Genomic DNA, 22,588 nt, shown 5'->3' with positions numbered 1-22,588 from the left:
TTTTTTTTTATTTTGTTTTGTGGGTTTGTTAATTTAGCATACATTCCTGTATTTTTTTATAAAAAAATATTTGGGATAGATTGAATGGATTTTTTTTAGTTATTGGTGAAGAACATTTCTCTTTCTTGTGCATTTAAGTAGTCCAGATGTGATCCAAGGTTTTAGAATTGAGTTTCTATGTGCAATTTTAAGTTTTTTATCCTTGAGCTCATTTTTATCTTATTTTGTAAATGCTGAACAAAGAGTTGCTAAGCATCTTCCAGGTTTTGGGTATTGTATATTGTTTTACAAGTCTCATTTTTCAACGAGGTTTTTAATTTATCAGAGTGTTTGTTTTAGTTTGAAATGTATTTTCTGTATTGGGAAACTTAATTTGTGATTGTACATTAAGAATCAGGGAGTAGTGGTCAGTGAGAGTTAATTTTGTTAGTTTTAATCATGATGTGATCTATGCAAGTTTGATGTTTATGTCTTCAATTATATACAGGTTCCTGATATCTCGTACTCGGGTAGGTTAGGAGTCTAGTGATTCCAGAAAAGGTGTTATTTTGGAGGTCACAGGAGATCTGTAGATTGCAAAAATGAAAGTATCATGTTTTTATTTTAATTTTATAAAATTTGCATCGCTCAAATCAATCTCTTGAACATCCCCTTCCAAATTATTTTTTTAAGTACACAATTATTAGATTATTTTGGTTTTTGTGAATTTTGGTATTAAATTCTTTGTGGTTGTTCATTTTTTTGTGAGCGTGGGTATTTACATTTATCCAACATTCTGTGAGAATTAGTATAGTGTGGACATCAAAAGAAAGTTGGTTTAAAATCGCAAATTAGTCAAAAATTTTATTAAGGCTTCGGATGTTTTGATGTATTAAGTCTATGATATTTTTCGTGATTTTTACTTCAGGATTGATGTTTTTTAACATTTCAGTGGTTGTAGAAGCCGTGCTAGATCGTAGGGTTCTGTAATATTTTCCCTGGATATATATGTGGAAGAAAGACTGAATTAATTTGTGTATCATTTGCAGATTTTCTTGACATTATTTTGCCTTCCTTGTACCATGTATACATACAGCCCATTTTCCTTGCCGTCTCCTTTGTCTTCCACAATTGTTCTTTGTAATACGGCCCTATGATTTCTCCCATGAAAATTGGTTGTTTAACCAAATCACTTATTTTGAGATAGCTTATATCCTTCCTTTTTTTATCAATAGATTTCGTTTTGAAGAATCTGTTATTTTACCAACAATTTTTGGAGGTGCGTTTTGTGTTTTGTCTGTATTTCTCCTTGCCTCTATTATGTCTGTTATATGTAACTATATTCATGCAGCGTCAGCTACTCTTAGGACGGGTAGTTTCGGAGAATTTGAACAATTCATCAAATTTCAACGTTCATTTTCCAGTTCTGCAAAAGATTTTTTCAAGTTCTGTTTTTATTTCAGTTATGTCAAGCCAATAACCTACAATGATATATCAACAGAAATTGCATAGAACTTTCACAGACCCCGAAAATGAACGTTGAAATTTGATGAATTGTTCAAATTCTCCGAAACAACCCGTCCTTACTAATATTTCTGTTGGTTTGTCGTGAATATGAATTCCAGTTATTTCGATGCACTCAGTTTTAATTTGGTATTCCAAATCAGCTATTCTCAGTTTCATGAATCTAATAGTTTTTTTTTACTTGTCGCACTTGAAATGGTTTTTATTTTATTCTCCAAAATTTCATTTATGTATATTACTATGCGCTATAAACTTATTTATACTTATGACATATTTGTTAATAGGTCATCCTAGCGTTGACCTTTACAAAGTGCAAAACAAGATAATGCGCCTTACACGAGAATCGCGAGGGAAATTTTATTAAAATATTTCCGTTTCATAAAATCATTTCTTCGCATTTATTAAGTATTTTTAAACGTCAGTTTTCATTGTTTGTTAATTTTTACCGGAGAAAACTCTACGATAAAACGAGATCTAACTTGATTTGCATACGTAGACTGTTTAAAATTGTCAGCGAAATAGAATAATTGTATGCTACAATTATAAATATTTTATTTTTATTTCTTGCTAGAGCAATCCTGATGACTTACAAAACTCATTGTAGGACTAGAGGAACTTACTTTACACTGGTATTTTGATATTAAAATTATAAGTTTCACATACGAAACAGTACAAAAATAGAAAAATGGAGGTTTAGTAGAACAAATAAAAATAAACAAGAAAGGGATATACACTTAATACAAAGCCAAGGTAGGAATTCACAAGAAGGTACTTATCCACTAATACCTTTGTAAAAATAGATTATGCTCGATTAAAAATAAAGGAGAGAGAAAGAATCGAGACAAAATACAACACGACAAGAATACGTATTTTCATTTTTATATGTTTTTAAAAAATATTCTTTTAAAGCCTTACTTTAATTTTTTTTATAATTGCCGCTGTTTTAATACACATCTGAAAGAGAGTTATAGAGTGTGTAGGAAATAAAGTTTAGAGATTTTATTCCATATTTCGTAGTGTGTGTTAGAGGAATGCGGATTTTATTGTTATGTTGTCATTTTTTTGCCGATTTAATACCGTCCCAAAATATAATTTCTACTCTAATGACGTATAAAATCGTTGGTATGAAAATAATAATCGTGTAAAGCAGGGCTTCCCAAACTTTTTTCAACTGTGACGCCCTTGGGAAGCCATATTTTTGCGACGCCCCCCCCCCGGTGACTAAAAATCTAAGCCCCCCGCCGCTCATTTGTACCCAGCGTAGTATTTTGAAGCCCCCCCCTGAACGGGTCACGTAGTATGGGTACGTTACCTAATAACAATTTGTCAGAAAAACTCCAAATAGTATCTAAATTTTTTATTAGAAAATAAAGAACACAACATAAAAATAAAGATGGAAGCAAACAAAAAAGATAAAAGAGCAATTTTTTCTTTGGTATTAATGAGAAGGATGTGCTTGCTTTTCTGAGCATAGTTTCTCAAAACGAGGTTGAAGTTTCGAAATCGCCTCACGACGCCCCTGGGATGATCCCGCGGCGCCCCGGGGCGTCGCGACTCACAGTTAGGGAAGCCCTGGTGTAAAGCAAAGATTTTTCATTTGGAGAATGGTATGAAAAAATAATATTGTATAGCTATCATTACAATGAGTTCTTACAAGTTTTAACACATTATCTATAATGCAAACTGCATCAACGGTACTTTTGCGAATTGGATACAGTTATCTGCAATGTTGTAATTATCATGATCATACATTTAAAAAAAGGAATAAACTAATGATAATATTATTGTGCCATGGAGTTCGAACTGAATGCACGGGTCATATTAATTTATCATAACAAGATGTTTTATTTCCTCTTGTGCAGTTTCAAGTAGAGATTGCAATACGGAAAATCCGGATCATTCACAATGGATTCACATTCCGGATTTTCATATACGATATCTTTTATTTATTTATCTACATTTGATGAAGAAAAATTATAAGTTACATATTGGGCCAAATAATGCATACATGTATATTGGATATATGCACAATGATATTGACAAGTAAAATGTACGGCGAGTGAAAGCTAACAATACAGGCGTGAATACGTTAAGGCCCAGTTAACAAATCAATCAACATTAGTTTTTAAATATACAGTGCTTGTTCTAAGAAATTAATCATGACCCTAATTTGTGTTGTTTGTATATATATCTGAATTATTAAAGATAGCAGATTATTATAAGCGATAATTATTAGCCTGAAACACAAATATAAATTGAAAAAATCTTTCGTAAAAAAATAAATGTTGTCGACGGGAATTGAACCAGCACCTTCTGATTGCCGGTCAGGTACACGGAACCACTGTGCTACGTCGTTTTATTTTTAACCGCTAAATAATTCAATAAATACTAGTATTTCATTCAACAATTATTGCTTTTTTCATATATTTACTGTTGCCGACAGACACATTTCCATCTCTAACGCACAGACGCAATGTAGGCATGCTGAGTTTGTTATATTGGTATTCAGTCGTTCACAATTGGGCTTCGTGAGAAGGTTTATTTAAAATGAAGTACACGTAGAAACTTACTGATATAAAATATTGCTAATTAATTAAAAATCTTCTCAAATTATTCGTATTCCTGTTAAAAATGGGACTGAAAGCCTTTAATTAATGAATCGGCAGATTTCCTAAAAAACTATCAGTAAAACACGAATGTGTTATAAGGATGTGGGAACATTCTAATATTGTCGCATTTCGTAATTATATATAACAGGAAAAGAGCATCTGCACGTGTACAACACGTGTTCCGATATATTCTGAATGTACTAATATTTTATTAGGAAATGGCTTGCCATCACGCTGTCAACATTTTTAATAAAGAAGCCATATTCTTTTTTTTCTCCGTGTATTAAGCGGAAAAAATAGGTGGTACATAAAAAAACGTATATTTTATTCAACACCAAGAACAAAGTGACGTCCGATAGAAGTGGTCTTACCACGTAGTAATCTTTCATCCTTGGGATATACTGTCCGACCCGAGATCTGAATTCATACTTCACGCTGAACGGATTTGGCTCGGTCATCGCGCACACAAGGTAGAGCAGGCGAGCCATCAGCGGGAGGATTTGCCACATACGGCCGAGCCAAGCCACGTCTCGCTGTCTCAGCTGGATGGATTTTGGCGAGCCACGCCCAACCAACTGTTTTTCCCCAAACATTTTATTTTTTATTACGATTTAATCCGGATTTTGATTCGGAAATAATAGATAAGGAAATCCGAATTTTCCTAAACGGCCCTTGATTTGCAATCTCTAGTTGCCAGTTATATCTCTCTGTTGAATAAGCCAGACTCTTATTGGTCGACCTTGGTCGGCTAAGGTCCTACCATTTCACATAGCATTATTACCTAGTTCTTACGTGATTTTGGACATTTTCAGTGACATAAAAAATAGTAAAAATACGAAATATGTGTAGGTTACTGGTTTTTTTAACGATTTTTTTTACAGGTGAGTTTATCTTTTGATTACAACACTTTTAAAAAATGGGTAAAATTGTAAATAATTTTAAATCAACATTCCAAAATTTAAAATAACGCTTGTTTTCAACTTAAGGCGATGCACTACGTCGTGTAATATTTTGAATCGAGCCGCTAGCAATAACACACCTTACGTAGATGGCGATAAGGCTTAAATTCCCGCTTAACACAATCCACCTTTTTTGATTTATGCAAGGAAAAAAAATGGCCAAAAAGTGCCTTTTATTTTATTTTGTGGATGTTCAGGCATAAATATTTTTTTTTTCGATCATTTTATAAATAATAATTAATTTGCCACATTATACAATAAAATCATAACCGAAAATGGGTTCGTAAGTAGGAGATTTTGAACTTTAAACAGTTTTCATAGGCCTTTATACATTAATTTTTTTCTGGGCTTTAAAAAAGACTTATCTAAAAAATACTCGATTCTTTCAAAAGCCAGGATGTATTCTACTCGCAGTTTTTAATTAAAGCATCTGAAACATTTCTAGGCGACCGAATTTTCAAAGCAAAAACACGTGATTTTGCATTACGTATTGTCGTGATATTAAAAGTGACAAGTAACGTTTGAATTTGTCTTGCGAATTTCAGTTAAAATAGTTATTTATAAGCATCATTTAAACAATTGGTTGTGTGAATCACATTATAAAAATCCCTCTAAACACTGTGAAATATAATTATACCATAATCGTAGTGATCCAAACGTATCAATCGGTTATTCACTAAATTCTATAAAATATTATCAGACATTACTGATTCCAGTGCGTGTGAGCGGTGCGACATCATAGTAGGTCACTATCACCCGTAAGTGCAAGCAGCGCAGAAACACTCCGGACGCAGTTGAGTGTGCAGGGTGCAGGGTCATCACTCACTTCCTAACTTAATATTACGAACCTCTAAAATAAAAATGGATGCTAATCAATGTATGGCGAAGGCTCAGGAAATTATTAACCAAATACATTTAATAATTACCGACTCATCTAATAAGTTCAATAAAGAACAACTTGCAAAAATAATGCCAAAAACTACCGAGTTACTGGGCGTCGCGGGACAGATGGCAGTGAAGATGGGGACTATGGAGGGTGAACTATCCGCATACAAAAATATTATTAATAACCAACCTGCAATAACTGGAACTACTCAATCTACTTCAATGGAAATATGTGACGCAATTACCGAGATAACAGAAAGGAATTTACGTTCGAAAAATCTAATTCTGCTGAACGTACCTGAAAGTAGAGACGAGAATCAAACCAACAGGATATCTGATGACAACAACAAAGTATGTTCAACGTTAAAAATTATCGATGATACACTACAGATAAATATTTCTAAAATATATAGGCTTGGCGTAAGAAAAACTGACAAGATCAGGCCAATAAAAGTAGAACTCCAAGATTCATATCAAGCTAAGCAAATAATCATAAATAAATATAAACTGAAAAATGGCATCAAAGTTAAACAAGATCTCACGGAGCTGCAAAGGAAACAAATGACGGATGTTTGGAAAGAGTTTGAAACGAGAAAAGCGGAAGGGGAAACAAACATAACAATTAAGTACATAAACTCTGTTCCAAAAATAATAAAAAACGTGCCAAAAAACTTAAACAGCACCTAAAATTGTTTGGGTACTACCAAAATGTCCGCGGAATGAGAACTAAATTACAACATCTTAAAATAACTTCTCCCACATTCCCACATGATATTTTGTTATTAACAGAAACATGGTTAAATGAGGACATCAATTCATCGGAATTAGGTCTCAATAAATACAACATCTATCGTCTTGACCGTGACCCCATTTTATTTTTATTTTTTTATTTTTATTTATTCTTTAATATATTTGTTAAACAATGGTATAGTATATTGTCCTCCACGCTAGGAGTTCACCTGTGTTGTGGAGGACTTTTTCAATTGTAAAATTATATAATTCTAAAACAATACAGTGGAGTTGGTTACACATAGAAACATTAAAAATTAAAATATAAAATCGATTTTTCCATAGTTATAACAGTAGTTTTTCCATAGTTATTCCAAAAAAGTGAAATATAAAAAGTTAAATATTAACAGGATTGTAGCCAGTTCCATATGTGTTTTTTGTATTCTGTAAGATTAGATGTTTTATATTGTGTTGGAAGTGAATTGAATAGTTTTATAGCCTGGAATATGTAGTGTTTTTGTCCAAAGGATGTGTTGGTTTTTGGTATTAGTAGTTGGTGTGCATGTCTTGTTCTGGTATTGCGAGAAGTTTGTGAAGTTTTAAATGTGTTTAGGTTCTTGTAAAGGAAAGTAAGTATTTGTTTTGAATATAGTTTTTGAATCTTCAACACTGGGAATTGTTTAAATATGGTTGAAGTGGGTGTTAGTATTGGTACTTTAAGTATTACTTTTATTAAGGTTTTCTGAGCTTTAAATAGTGTGTCTATGTATTTTTTACTGGCATAGCCCCAGGCAATAATGCCGTATTCCATTATAGATTGTGCTATTGCGAGGTATATATTCTTAATATCAAATATGTTCAGTATATTTCTCACGTTTTTGAAAAAGTAAATCAACTTGTTTATCTTTCCTTTAACCGATTCAATATGTCTGTCCCATTTTAAATATCGGTCGAAGTATATACCCAGATATTTGATATTTTCGGTTTGTATGATTGGAGGACAATTGCATGGGGTGCTCGCTGAGTGACAGGAATGTATTTTAAGGTAGATGTTTTTGGCGGGTTGGCCTCTCGAGTTTATGCTAAAGGTTATGAATTTAGTCTTATCTATATTTAAAGTTAATAAGTTAGAGTCAAGCCATTTTTTTGTAATATTTAGGCCAACTTCAGCTTTTGTGATTAGTGTGTTCCAGTCAGTGGCCTTAAAAAGTAACACAGTGTCATCAGCAAAGCTTATAATTTCCCCGTCTATTTCGAGGTGACAAAGATCGTTAATATAAATAAGAAATAGGATTGGGCCAAGTACGCTGCCTTGTGGTACTCCGTAGGATACTTGTTCCTTGTCACTACATGTGTTTTCTATTGAGGTATATTGGGTGCGATTTTCCATGTAGCTTTCAATTAATTTGAGTTCTGTTCCCGTGATTCCGAAATATTTAAGTTTATTGAACAGGTTTTGGTGGTGAATTGTGTCAAACGCTTTTGCCAGGTCTAGGAATATTCCAAGGCATTTTTTACCCTGATCTATATTTGTTTTGAGGAAGTCTGTTACTGAGGCTATGGCATGTGAGGTACTCATATTTTCCCTGAATCCAAATTGATTTGGTGATAGTATATTGTTTTTGTTAAGAAAAATTAAAAGGTGGTTTTTGATATGTTTCTCGAGAATTTTTGAGAGCGTGTTTAGAATTGTAATTGGTCTGTAATTATTAATTTCTTCCTTGTTTCCTTTTTTGTGGATTGGAATTACTTTGCCCGTTTTCAAAATAGTTGGGAACACTCCTTCTTTAATGGACCGATTTATAAGTATAGTAAGTGGGATAAGAAGTGCTGACTTTATTATTTTTAGTGTCATCGGTGATATTTTGTCGCTACCCTGAGAGTTTGTGTTTTTTAGTTCGTTTATAAGTTTTAGTGTTTGTATTTGGGTAATGTATGGAATTTTAAAGGAAGAAACACTAGTGTGTGTATAGTGGTTTGAGAATTCTGGGATATCGTCATTTGTAGTGATTCTGTTTGCTAATACCTTGCCGACGTTAGCGAAATAGTTATTCACAAAATTACATACTTTTAGTGGTTGTTCTGATGTCTTAATAATCTCGTTATCTATTTTAATCTCGGTTATGGAATCGCTTTTCTTTGAAGATGTGTGGGATATTTCTTTTAGGATTTGCCAAATTTTTTTGGGGTCCTTGTTGCATTTATCTAATTTATTTTTATAATATATTTCTTTCGATATACGTGCAAGTCGTGTGCATAAGTTTCGATATCGTTTATAGAAATTTATGAGATAGATGTCATATGGGTTAGATTTGCATTGTTTGTGGAGTTTGTCTCTTTTACTGAAACTTGTTATGAGTCCTTTTGATATCCACGGTTTTAGAAGTTTATGTTTAGTTGGAGAACTTTTTTCGGACGTGATGGTATTTTTTTTAAATTCGTCTTGAATACATTCTATAAAAAGTGACCATGCTTCATTAATTTTATTATTTTCTACGAGTTCTTCCCATTTTTTATTAAGTAGTATGTCATTTAGTTTTAAAATATCAGTTGTATTGTGGGTTTTTGTGGTTTTGGAGTGTATTTCTTGTGAATTGTTTGTAGTGTTTATTTCCAGGATAAGTGTATAGTGGTCTGTAATTGTCGAGTGATGGATTGAGGATTTGTATGATCTTTTTGTTTTTAACATAATGTGGTCAATACAAGTTTGCGTGGGTAATAGGTTATTTTGTTTAAAGTTGACTCTTGTGGGTTCATTTATGGTGCTAAAGAGTCCATGGAATAACAAAAGGTTTAAGTAATCGTCACTTTGTGGATGTTTTTTATTTTCTAAAATGTTTATATTCATATCTCCTATTAAGCAGATATTTTTTTGTTTTTTCATTTTGATAAGTTGACTGTCTAAGGACCTCAGAAAGGGAAATATGTTTTGTATAGAAGGTGATCGATACATAGCTAAAATACATATGTCATTATTTATGATTATTTCAAAGCCGTTTGCGTCTGTGATATCTACCTCCATTAAAGTTGAATGTAGATGTTTTTTGCAGTAAATTACAATACCGTCATTTTGATTTTTAATATTTTTGGAGTGAGTGACCGTATAATTAGGTAATTGTATTGGTGTGAAGATTTTATCTAGCCAACATTCTGTGAGAATTATCACGTCAAATTCTGTCTCCAATTGTTGAAGTACGACAGTGAAATTGTCAAAATTTTTTGAGATACTCCGTATGTTTTGGTGTAATATTTTTAATTGTTTAGCCATGGTAAGATTAAAATTATCGGATGGATGTGTACGATTTTGGGATAGTAAATTCAGATCATCTTTATTATATCATCGGAGTGTTTAATATAAATTATTTTATCTTTCTCGGCTTTCCTCGCCATAACCTTTCCATCTTTGGTCCATACAAATGCATATCCCTTTGTGATGGCTTGTTGTTTTGTTTTCCATAGTAGTTCCTTTAGATATGGTGACAGGATTTCACTGATGTAGATTTTTGAGTTTAGCCCTGGGGATGTTTTGTATTTGACTTCTCTTTTCTTAGAGAGCAAAAGCTCACGTAATTTAGAATTATTGAATCTAATTTTGATTTTCGGATGGTCCTTTTGTTTTGTTGACGTTGATGCTGCAGACGGTCCCCCTGGTTGAGCCTTGGCAGTAGTTGGATGTAGTCTGACGGCCTGTAGAATGTCTTCCGGAAGGATCTGAATGTCCGCTGTTTCGGCTATTGACCTTACTATTTCCAATATAGATTCATCCGCTTTAAGAGGTACTCCGGATATTTCTAACGAGTCTGCCAGTATTCTATGGTCGCTTTCGGCAGCCCGTATTTCCAGATTCTTTAGTAGAATACTTTTTTCGTTTAATGTTTTTTTAATGTTTCGATATCTGTCATCATTGTTTTTTCCGAGAGAATGGATTGTTCTATTTTTTCTATTAATTCATCATATTTATTACAAAGAAAGTCTATGGTTTTTTGTCTTTCTGCTGCTTCAAGGTTCATTTTTTTGAAAAGTTCGTTTTTTAATTCATCTATTTTTGTGTCTATGTGCGACATTAGTCGATGTGTTAGGTCTTCGAGTAATTCGGCTGAGTGAGGAGTAGGAGATGCACTGGTGTTTTTACGTGATTTCGACATTTTTAAATTTGTGCTTATGATTTGGTCGATAGATGTCACTTTAATTAAGTTAAATTTAGTTCTATTGCCTTCAGTTCCAATTATTTAAGTAGTCACTGTAATCTATTTTCAAGTAGTTTAGGTTATTTAGCTAATTTATTATTAAAGTAACAGAAAAAAAAAAACTTTTTGAAACAGTAGGATTCGAACTCACTTGGTTCAGATATCTCCCCTGTCTAGACTGCCGCTTTCGTGACTGTTCACGCCACTGCGCTATTGGCCGCTTATGACGTATCGTGAAATAGGTGCAATATGAAATCTCTTGGTAGAGAAATTTTATGAAATAAGCTGATGGATTTTTTCGACAATAGTCACTGTCACTTTGTAGAGATTGTTCACTTGGAATCACTTGAAATCACTTAATGAAATCACTCAGAGTTCACAGTCCGTAAAATTTAACTGTAATTTATCTTCATGTAAACGTTTACTGATATCTTGTTTGCTTTTTTTGAATTATACGCTAAAATTCGGATAATTTTTGTGAAGCAATATTTTTGCGTGCGCTCTATGTGACGGTTGGTAAGTTTTTTTTTGAGCAACAAGCAACAAATCAAAAGGAGGAGGTGTAATGGTGTGCATATCTAAAAACATTTCATCTAAAAAATTGCCAGTTAAACACAAAAGCGTTGAACAAATGTTTGTAATGCTAAATATTTCATCCACAAAAATCATTATCGCTTGTACTTATATTCCACCAATGTCAGATCTGCAAATATACAAGAACCACATCGAGGATGTAGAAACACTAAAATATAAATATCCTAAAGCCAAATTTATAATTGTAGGCGACTACAATCTTCCGAAAATCGACTGGTCTTTCGATAAGAACAATGAAGTGATTATTAACGAAACAGAAGTGCAGTGTGTCAAATCTAAGGAAATGCTTGATATGTCTTTTTTCCTAGGACTAAAACAGTTAAATAAAGTGCATAATTCTTATAACCGAATGCTTGACCTAGTATTTTCTAGTGACTTAAGTACAGTGGTAGAACAATCGGATGAATTGTTGTTACCTTTAGACCAACACCATCCCGCGTTAGATATTATTATCACAAATGAGTCTAGAAAATTGCAGAAATTAAAAACTTCATCGTACAATTTTAAAAAAGCTGACTACCCAAATATAATTGATTATCTTGACCATATAGACTGGTCATTTCTAGAAGATGAAAACAATATTGTGAATCAAGTCCAACAATTTTATTCAATCCTAAACACTTCAAAAGAACGTCATGTTCCAAAAGTTAATTTTATTGCATCCCTTTACCCTACATGGTTTTCAAAAGAATTAAAAGAATTGATTTATACTAAAAAACAAACTCACCGAATATATAAGCAATCTAGAAACGTCGATGATTATATAATGTTTACTAACATAAGAAAGCAGTGCAAAAAATTGTCTTAAAATGTTATAATGATTATATTAGTTTAATAGAAATGGAGGTTCATGATAATGTTAAAAAATTGTGGAACTTTTCTAATGCTCAGCGTAAAAATGATGGTAGTTTACCAAATATTATGTATCTGAATAACAATTGTGCGGATAATACCGAAGGCATTGTCAATCTTTTTGCAGATTTATTCAAAAGTGTTTATGATGATAATATTACCGATAATGAAATCCCAAATGATATATCACTTGAAGAATCACTTAACCTTAACCATTGTTTTATTGAAATAAACGCTATAGAAAAGGCTATAAAAGCATTAGATACTAATAAATCCGCTGGACCGGATGGTTTCCCTCCAATATATTTAAAATCTTGTGTTCGCAGTTTGACTTATCCATTATTTTTACTATTTAATAAGTCTTTGTCGTCAGGGTGTTTTCCAAAACAGTGGAAAAAAAGCTATCTTACGCCTATTCATAAAAAGGGAGATAAAAGCGATGTATCGAACTACAGACCAATATGTATATTGTCCGCTATTCCCAAACTATTTGAATTGTTAGTCCTAGATGTAATATGTAAACAAATTAATAATATTATTGTACCCAACCAGCATGGCTTTATCACAGGTAAATCCACCCTAAGTAACTTGATCATATACGAAAATTACATAACTGATTCTCTTGCCTTGAAGCATCAAGTGGATTCAATATATACTGATTTTTCCAAAGCATTTGACAAAGTTAGGCGACATATCCTTGTACAAAAATTAAGTATGTTGGGTATCAAGGGTAATCTGTTAAGTTGGATTGAAAGTTATCTTAGTAAAAGAGAGCTATGTGTCAAAATAAAATCTGTGGAATCTTACATTTTCGAAGCCATAAGTGGGGTCCCTCAGGGGTCTCACCTGGGACCAATTCTTTTTTTGTTATTTATTAATGATATTGTTAGCATATTTAAAGATGTAGAAGTTCTTCTTTTCGCAGATGATTTGAAAATATATAAAACAATACGCAGTTTAGACGATTGTTATACTTTGCAACTTAATTTAAATAAACTATATCGTTGGTGCATCATCAACTCTCTGTTTCTTAATATTAAAAAATGTCAGGTCATTCGTTTTTGTAAAATACGAAATCATACAATTTATGAATATTCGCTTAATAATGTAAAATTGACAGCTGTCACTCAAATCAGGGACTTGGGTGTTATATTTGATGAACAGTTAACATTCAATCCGCATATAAATGAAATCACAAATAAAGCCCTAAAAATGCTTGGGTTTATATGTAGAACCGCATGTGACTTCAAGTCACTAGAATGTTTGAACACACTGTACACATCTTTAGTAAGAAGTCAAGTAGAGTATAATTCGCCTATTTGGTCCCCGTTTTATAAAGTACATTCCAACAATATTGAAAGGGTACAACACAAATTTTTAAGATTTATTAACTTTAAACTAAATATTCCAATCCAAAATATAAATTATATCCAACTCATGCATCAACTAAATTTGATTAAGCTATCAGATAGGCGAATTATCTCCGACCTTGTTCTACTAAATAAAATTATTAATTATAGAATCGACAGCCCTGAAATTCTTGCCACAATAAAATTATTTGTACCTTCCAAAAATACGAGACAAAATTCCACCTTTTTCTGTAACAATTTCAAATCTAATTATCATGCGCACATATCGTTAAATCGAATACAAAATTTTGGTAATAAATTTGGTAATGTTGTTGATATATTTAGAGATTCCGTAGCAGTGCTCAAACGAAATCTACATAAACACTTTGCTGAAATGTATGACTTCTCCACTCTATAGTAAAAAACCCATTTTTTAGCTTCTGTTTTTTCACTCTTTTCTTTTATGTCTTTTTAACTTTAATATATATGTTTTAACTTTACGTAATTAATATTGTAATTTAAATAACAATTCGAATATGATTTTAAGTCCCTATAAATGCTGATTAATTTCAATCCATTTATTTTTCTAAGTAAAAAAAGAAAAAAAAACTGTTCTCCATAATGGTATTCTGTATTATTTGTAAAACATTTATGTACTACAGATATAATAACTATTTTATTTATATATGTACGTAAACTTTTCAATGTCACATAGTTAATGTAATAACACTTATAACAATGTATGTAAAAGCCCAATGGGCGTTTAAATAAATAAATAAATAAATAAATTACTACGTAGTGCATCGCCTTAATTACTAAAAGAATATATAAGAACTACCTACTTATCTCGAGGGGGATTGTAGATTGTATGTTACGTTTTTATGTCGATTAAAATTATGTTTGAAGATCGAAAGAACTCATAAATTATTTAAATATTCCTAACTAAGAACCTAATAATCAATTTTGTGCATGTTTTACCATCTCCCCCACTAAAATAGTTATTTCCAAAGGTAATTTTCAGAAACTATGAAAACCGTTAAAAATGTGTGAAAGATATATTTTATTTTATTTTTTGAATAACTTAATGAGTAAAACCTCAAATTGTAACATTTAATTATTGAAGACAATCTCCTTGTGATCATACATAAAGATAGCAGCCAATAAAAATGTGCGGTGAGAAAATAAAGATGATGTTGGATGTTCTTATTCGAAGAATGATACAATTAAATATGACCGAATGAGATAGGGTCCCATTAGCTCAGTTGGTAGAGCGGTGCCCCGGCAAGGTAAGGGTCCTGGGTTCGAGTTCTAGATGTGACCGTATGTGTTTCTGTTATAAATTTTCGTTTAAGAATCGCTAATATTGTCTTCAATAATTAAATTATTAGATTCAATTGAAATTCGGATCATGATTATCGTACTAAAAATATATAATTTTAATATTTTCATACACCATTATTGATTTTTTTAAAAATTCTGAAACGGTTCCAACTGACTACAACGTCATTATGACATAGAAAATTCCAATGTCTCGTAATACGGCTGTCACCAACGTCACCTAGCGTGACGTCATCGCCGCCGAATGAAAGAATAAAAACGAATAAATCGTTAAAGAAAATTTATTCAACAAACATTGCAAATACCTATAGACTAATATTGGCATCAATGCAAATACTCTATTGAGTTGATTTCAAGTATTTGTTTATTGCGTACGTGCAGCGGAATTTGGAAACCTTAACGAAAATTGTGTTAAGTTATTAATTTTAAACATAATTCTTGTTGTTTGAGATGCCATAACAGGCCTGTTAGTGGTTGACAAATGAGTCTGGTTCCCACCCAGGCGACGTGGGTATATTTATATAGGAGTTTTTTTTAATATATAGTGACGTTATTCGTAATCTTTGTATAATTAAATGTGACTTTTAAATTCTTGTAAAATGATAATTACAGTTTACACGGTAAAAATCGTCGATAAGCGACTTTAAAGCGAAATTATCTATCGTCATTATATCAAGGCGAATGCAAGTGCATGAAAAGGTGTTCCGATTTGAATAAATGTTTAATACATTTCAAATACAAATTTTTCTCCGTGTATGAATGAAATTGTAATGACAAATCACTTTTTTAAAATTAATTTCTTCTACGAATCGGTTAACATTCTGAATACCAAAAGTATGCTGTCGATAAATTGAAGTTTTTTCTATCGTTTCGCTTGAGTGGAATTAAAATATTTTTTTAATTACGTTGTAAAAAGTTAAAGCATACACTACTAAAAAAAAGTATTATTTTCATTAGAAATATATGTAATAAACAACTTAAAAATATATGTGACTAAGATTATGTGTGACAGTTTCCTTTGATAATTTTTTTTTCTTTATAATGCAATTATTCACAAAATAAATTTAAAAAAAAAAAAACAATTTTGAGCTTGAAATCGTGCGTTTCCAGACTCGGTTTGCCAAACGATTTTTACGTCTATTACCTATTTTCGTGGCAATATAAGGCACACTAATAATGTATATTTTTGACTTGTGGCTTCCACTCAATCTGGGAATGTGCGCAAATAGAGAGGGGCGTGCTGTTTATCCTCTCTGCATACCGCTTCGGTGAAACAGCGTAATGGATAGTAAATTTATTGCATAAACACGCGAATCGATATCGGTGACTTTCCTTGTATAGGCAATTTTAATAAATGTTCCATATTTCTAAAACGGGTTTGATAATGTAGCTACTATTTATCAAACCAGTTTATATAATAAATAATAATATGTTCTGTGTATTTATTTTCATCACAAGGAATAGTCCAGTCAGTGGGGAGTTTTACCTTGCAAAAGGTTAGGTAGTAGCGATTTTGATATATGTTGTTAAGATTGGGACTCTAAGGAAAAAAAAAAGTTTTCGACCTTGGGAGGGTCGAGCTCGACCCGCCATCTTGGATTGAAGGTGCCAAAATTTGTTTTTTTCAAAATAATTGTGAAGTGGTCGTTTTTACAACCAAATTCATGAAAGCAAACTTAAAGACAACTAAATTACCTACATTTTTTTTTAAATTCTATTTTTTGTAAGTCTAATAGGTAATGAGTTACAGTGGCAGAAATGTGAATATTTTTCTAAAAAATGATGAAATTCCCAACTTTGTAATTTTTTCGGGTTATTCATTACATAATTATAATGATTTTGTAAACTCATTTCCACACCACCATGAGGTATAGAACATGGCGCATTTTTTTATTGTGGTATCCGCAGTAGGTCTACTCCACAGATATACCAGCGATGGTAGATTTCGAAATTATGTTACATTACTATGAATTATGTTACTATAAATTATGTTACTTAATAACAGTCTTCGTCACCAATGTCATCATCTAACTCATTGCCTGTGATACTGAGATTCTGGGCTTTCATTGACAAAATCTCTTCTTCTTCGTCCTCGACATCGATGTGAACCTCTAGCGAATTTCAGCATGTTTGACCATTACAGCACCCACATACAATAGAACACTTCAATCCAGCTTTCGTGCAGCTACATGCAACGCCGCATCCTTTTTTACAATTGCATGAAATCTCGGGTGCTGGTTTCTTTGTCATTCTTACTGGAACAAGCCCGTTGGTGTCACGTTTCCAGCCCCAGTTTCTGGATTTTTTTGGATTCCATACCATTTTTGGACTTGATGGTACGTTCTAAATGTATGGTACCGTGCAGCGTCGTTCGTTGGTGGCAAAGAGGCAAGATTGAATTTGCTTTTTGCTGTCGACTTTACGAAACGTTTGTAGCGGACTTCTTCCAAGGTTTCCTTATCCATGTCACCCCCGTACAAAGCAACAAGAAAGCGTGTTTTTGCAACTGCTATGTCTTCTGGTGTTGCATCATGTTGTTTGAAGATTCCTATCATGGCATTGAGTCTTGTGTCGTTTTGCACAAGCGAACAAAATTTTGTTTTTCCTTGGTTGAAGAAGGACGATGTTGTATCGCAGCCTCTAAATGCCTTAAATGCCATGAAGAGAATATTCTCAGCCGCCTCTTTGTATTTCACACTATTCGCGGAACACAGTCTTTCAAAAGTTTTGCCTCTCCCGGGTTTGCGAAGATATATACTACTTTTGGATGGTGCTAATGCTGTCAGCAGAACTAGGAGATCAACGTCTTCGCCAATAATGAAAACAGCGTCATATGATGAACACAAGGAAATCGCAGTATTGACAATCAACTCATCAGCATCTTCTTCAGCCTGCTTAACTGTAAAATCATCCTGTATAAATTCCTTTGTAAGCATCGAAATCAGACGGACTTTGTTATTTTCATTGGCTAAAAATCGTTCTTGTGAAACTTGAACTGGCATTGTTTCATCGAAAAGAACATCTGCAGACATGAGCATCCAGGCAACGTCCTGTAACCAGGACTCAATCAGTGTTGCCAAGTCAGCTGTAGACTAGGATCCCACTATAACAAATCAACGTCATCGAGTACACGGATGATGCTATATAAGTATATTGTAACGTAGAAATACGTTAAAATGATATTGTGTAATATGTTCGTACAAAATTTATCAAGAAAACTGGAGTTTTACAATTTTTGGTCAAAATTTTCTTCTTTCAACCGCTGTAACTCGTTACCTATTAGACTTACAAAAAAAACTTTTCTCAAAAAATGTAGATAATTTAGTTGTCTTTAAGTTTGCGCTTAACAATTTGGTTTTAAAGTCAACCACTTCATAATTATTTTGAAAAAAACAAATTTTGGCACCTTCAATCCAAGATGGCGGATCGAGCTCGACCCCCCCAAGGTCGAAAACTTTTTTTTTTCTTTAGAGTCCCAATCTTAACAACATATGTGAAAATCGCTACTACCTAATCTTTTGCAAGGTGGAGCCCTTTTTTATCCCCCACTGACTGGACTAGAAGCTAAACCTACATATTATTTATAAAAATAAAGTTTTTTGTTTGGTAACTTGACAACATTTCTACTTTCATCATTATTTCATAAAACATTTCACGAACAAAATTAAGACAAATAAATTTATCTTGACAGAATAAAAAATATACCTACATAGTACATACATCATACACAACCGGACCAATAAATATACCTATATAGTAAACATATCTAACACAACCGACGAAATATACCTACATAGTACACATATTATATATAATCGGACCAGTATACCTACATAGTATACATATCATACATAACCGGACCAATACACCCACATATCGTACATAATCGGACCAATAAATATACCTACATAGTACACATATCATACACAACCGGGCCAATATAATTACATAGTACACGTATCATCACAACCGGACCAATAAATATACCTAAATAATACATATATTATATATAATCGTACCAATATACCTACATAGTATACATAGCATACACAACCGGATCAATATACCTACACAGTACACATATCCTACACAACCGAACCAATAAATATACCTACATAGTATACATAGCATACACAACCGGATCAATATACCTACACAGTACACATATCCTACACAACCGAACCAATAAATATACCTACATAGTATACATAGCATACACAACCGGATCAATATACCTACACAATACACATATCTTACACAACCGGACCAATAAATATACCTACATAGTACACATATCATACACACCCGGACCAAAAAATATACCTACATAGTACACATATCTAACACAGCCCAACAAATATACCTACAAAGTACACATATTATATATATTCAGACTAATATACCTATAAAGTATACATATCATACACAACCAGACCAATATACCTACATGGTACACATATTGGACACAACTGGACCAACAATACACCTACATACTACACATATCGTACACAACCGGACCAAAATACCTACAAAGTCACATGGCATATATTTATTAGATGCTTAGGTTTTATTACTGTACTTTATTGTATTTCTCAATATTTCATTTAAATTCGTTTAATAAACATAATTTCAACACAGTCCATTTTGATTACATAATTAAATATCACGGAGTGATAATACAACTACATATGAAGTGGAAGAGCCACATCTGTTAATTGGTTAAGCGTATCAGAAAGTGTGTTTATATATTCATAAGATTAAGAAATATTTTAAAACTCAGTAACTAAAAACAGTATACTACGCACTAATTCAGTCGTTAATTCAATACGGAATCATTGGATGGGGTAGGTCATACAACAATATTCTAACCCTGATCAAAGTGGTCCAGAAGCTAATCATCAAAGTAATTAAACTCTCTAAAGAAACTCTCCACATATACAACAGAAACGCTATTCGCAAATTTCGAGGTGATCGAGTAGAGGATATCTTCAAGAAAATGCAATTATACAAATTTACAAAGAGAATATCAACAAAAACTTTGAAACCCACTGTTGGGAAGTAAGAGCTTCATAGATGCACGCACAGATGGCAGTTCATAGAGCTTGCGTGGAAGTCCGCAAGATGGAGCGGAGCCAGTGGCCAGTAGTCGCCAGGGCCAGTGGTAAGGCTCCCATAGAAACTTACTGTTTCAGATTCCAATTAGCCAGCTTCTAGTTAGGTCGACTATCGAGTCACCTTTATAATACGCGGAGTATTAGTAAATCCCTGATTAATCTAAAAGAACCACTTATTTATTAACTCCTTCCAAGACGAGTTGGAGACCTGTTTGTAAGAAATAACCAATAATAATTTAATAAATAAACATCAAAATACCAAAATTTAATACCAAACTAATGCAAAACAATTATATTTATTTCGGAATAAAGTATTTCAACAACCTTCCGATTGAAATAAAAAAATTAAAAGATATAAACAAACTGAAGTTATACTTGACAGGAATAATTAACTAAATAGTTGCCTATTTTTCCGTTTCTTTATTTTTATTATCAGTCTATATTCATCTCTACTTTATTTAGATGAATCTAATTACTCTCTTAATTGCTCAATATTTAGTATGTAACAGAATCCTATATATTAATGGGGATCTGGTGAGGAGACACGAAATTAAAGAGTTGTTAAGGTCAGAGTGTTTTATTGAGTCAGGATGCCGTATATGAGATGACTTCAGGACCGATGTTGAAGACTCCGGATGCAGGCGGTGAAGTGTTGGTCAAAGTGCGGGCCTTTGAGTCGACGCCGCTGCTGGTAACCGGACTCTTGGAGGTGTCAGGTACTGGTGAGGTCCATGGGTCTTCCGGGTGCTCCAGTGCTGAACAGGGAAGCCAAAGGTGCAATGGACATGGTCGGCGGTTGTGCGGGAGATGCATAGACCGGCGAGGATGACGCGGGGTCTAGGTGTGTGGATGTAGCGCTGGTCAGATGTGCTGGAACCAGGGCGCTGTGATGATCCGGTGTAGCGCTGGCCAGGAATGCTGGGGCCAGGGTGCTGTGATGGTCCCGTTCGAGTAGTTCGCTCATCGGCAAGTACTCGTAGGCCGTAGGTAGGAACGTAGGAACGCCGACCATGTGCTAGATAAACCTCGTCGTACACCCACACATATAGATATCCAGAAGTTTCAATTGTTCCTATTATATATATATATATATACTTACCTATTGCATAATGTTATTCTATTATCCTTATAATAAGTGTAACTCGCTCACCAAGCACAAGAACCAGTTTTTTCTTTGGTGAGATTGCGATTATAAATATATTTTCTACTGATATATAATTTATATAACACCACTGTACCCACTTATATCTATATTGAATTAAAAAATAATAATACGTCACATAAAATTGTAAAATGGTGATCTCAGCACCTGTAAGGCTCACATTATCAAATGATAAAAAAGATTTATAATCGTCGATAGTAAAAAACTTAGGGAGTCGAATTGCCAAAGCGCTGATAATACCTAACAGTTATAACAAATCGCCATTGATATAATTTTTCAACCTAGGTGTATGTTGGTTTTGACAAGGGGCGCCGAAATATTACTTGAGCAGAAGATGTTGCTTGTGCAATAATGGATTAGCTAGCAGTAGTATTGAACTTTACGCACTTGTCACATCAGCCATTGTGTTTTTTTGTTTTGTTACAGTGGTAGCAGCCTTTAGCGGCCACCTGCCGAGACATCAGGCAGACGAAGCGGGGTAAGAATCAGATGAAAGAAGATAATATACACGGTGTTCGGTAACTCGTAGTACAAGCAGGAAAATGGGGAATCTACATCACACAGAACACCAAAAAAATGTATCGATTCGTCCACTATAATCTAACTAACTAAAACTGTTGGAGAAGCACTAGACTAAAAATTAGTTTGAAATAAAATTTGAAAATTGAAATTAAAAATAGTGGACAGGATAGACATCTCTGGTCAGTTTTGTATAGATTTTGCTCTGCAGGTAAGTGATAATGAAATACAATCACCTATGTATTTAGCAGCTGGATTCATCCGAATTATATTGTTTGACAAGAGAGGGCACCACTAGTCCTGATTGTCATATTCTGATTTTAAATATTTTTGTCACAAGAAAAGTGACAGTACTTTTAGAATTACATTTTTTAATTCAATTTTATTCTAAATTCTACTCTCTTGAGAGCTGGTCGTGACAGATCATTATTTCATGGTGCGAATGCAAGTGTTATTGTGCTGATTGCCGTCCGCTGCCGAATTTTGAGATTAAGGAATCGGTGCCAATCTCAATGCGAGTGATATATTCGGTGAGTTCTCTGTTTTTTTGTATTTGATGGCTGGATGATTTGTTACGTTTCATGCAGAGTGAATTTTGTAATCAACCCCTTTTTTATAGGGAATTATTTATTCCCTGATGGTCTGTGTGGCTTACAAGCCAGATCATCACCCACTGTAATTATCTTTAATCTAACTATCCAAATAAAATTGTAATTATCTGTAATCTAACCAACTAACTAAAATTGTAATTTTCTGTAATTTACATATACATAAAAAACGAATGTTTC

At 33.1% G+C, this 22,588-nt stretch overlaps 1 protein-coding gene across 2 annotated transcripts in view; it reads left to right on the top strand.

Annotated features, from left to right (window-relative positions):
* The first annotated feature begins 4,856 nt into the window (after positions 1-4,856).
* Positions 4,857-22,588, top strand: part of LOC149410136 (modular serine protease-like) — a 67,665-nt gene continuing 49,933 nt past the window's right edge. For both annotated transcript variants that reach the window (XM_089648482.1, XM_089648483.1), the window contains exons 1-2: positions 4,857-4,993; positions 21,708-21,759. In XM_089648482.1, coding sequence (XP_089504608.1) covers positions 4,954-4,993; positions 21,708-21,759 — 92 coding nt within the window. In that variant the 5' untranslated portion in view covers positions 4,857-4,953. The remainder of the gene's footprint in view (positions 4,994-21,707; positions 21,760-22,588) is intronic.

This window comes from Hesperophylax consimilis, chromosome 28 (assembly GCF_061612785.1).
Source record: "Hesperophylax consimilis isolate HC1 chromosome 28, BYU_Hcon_1.0, whole genome shotgun sequence".
Classification (NCBI taxonomy): domain Eukaryota; kingdom Metazoa; phylum Arthropoda; class Insecta; order Trichoptera; family Limnephilidae; genus Hesperophylax; species Hesperophylax consimilis.
This window is presented reverse-complemented; position numbering and strand designations above follow the sequence as displayed.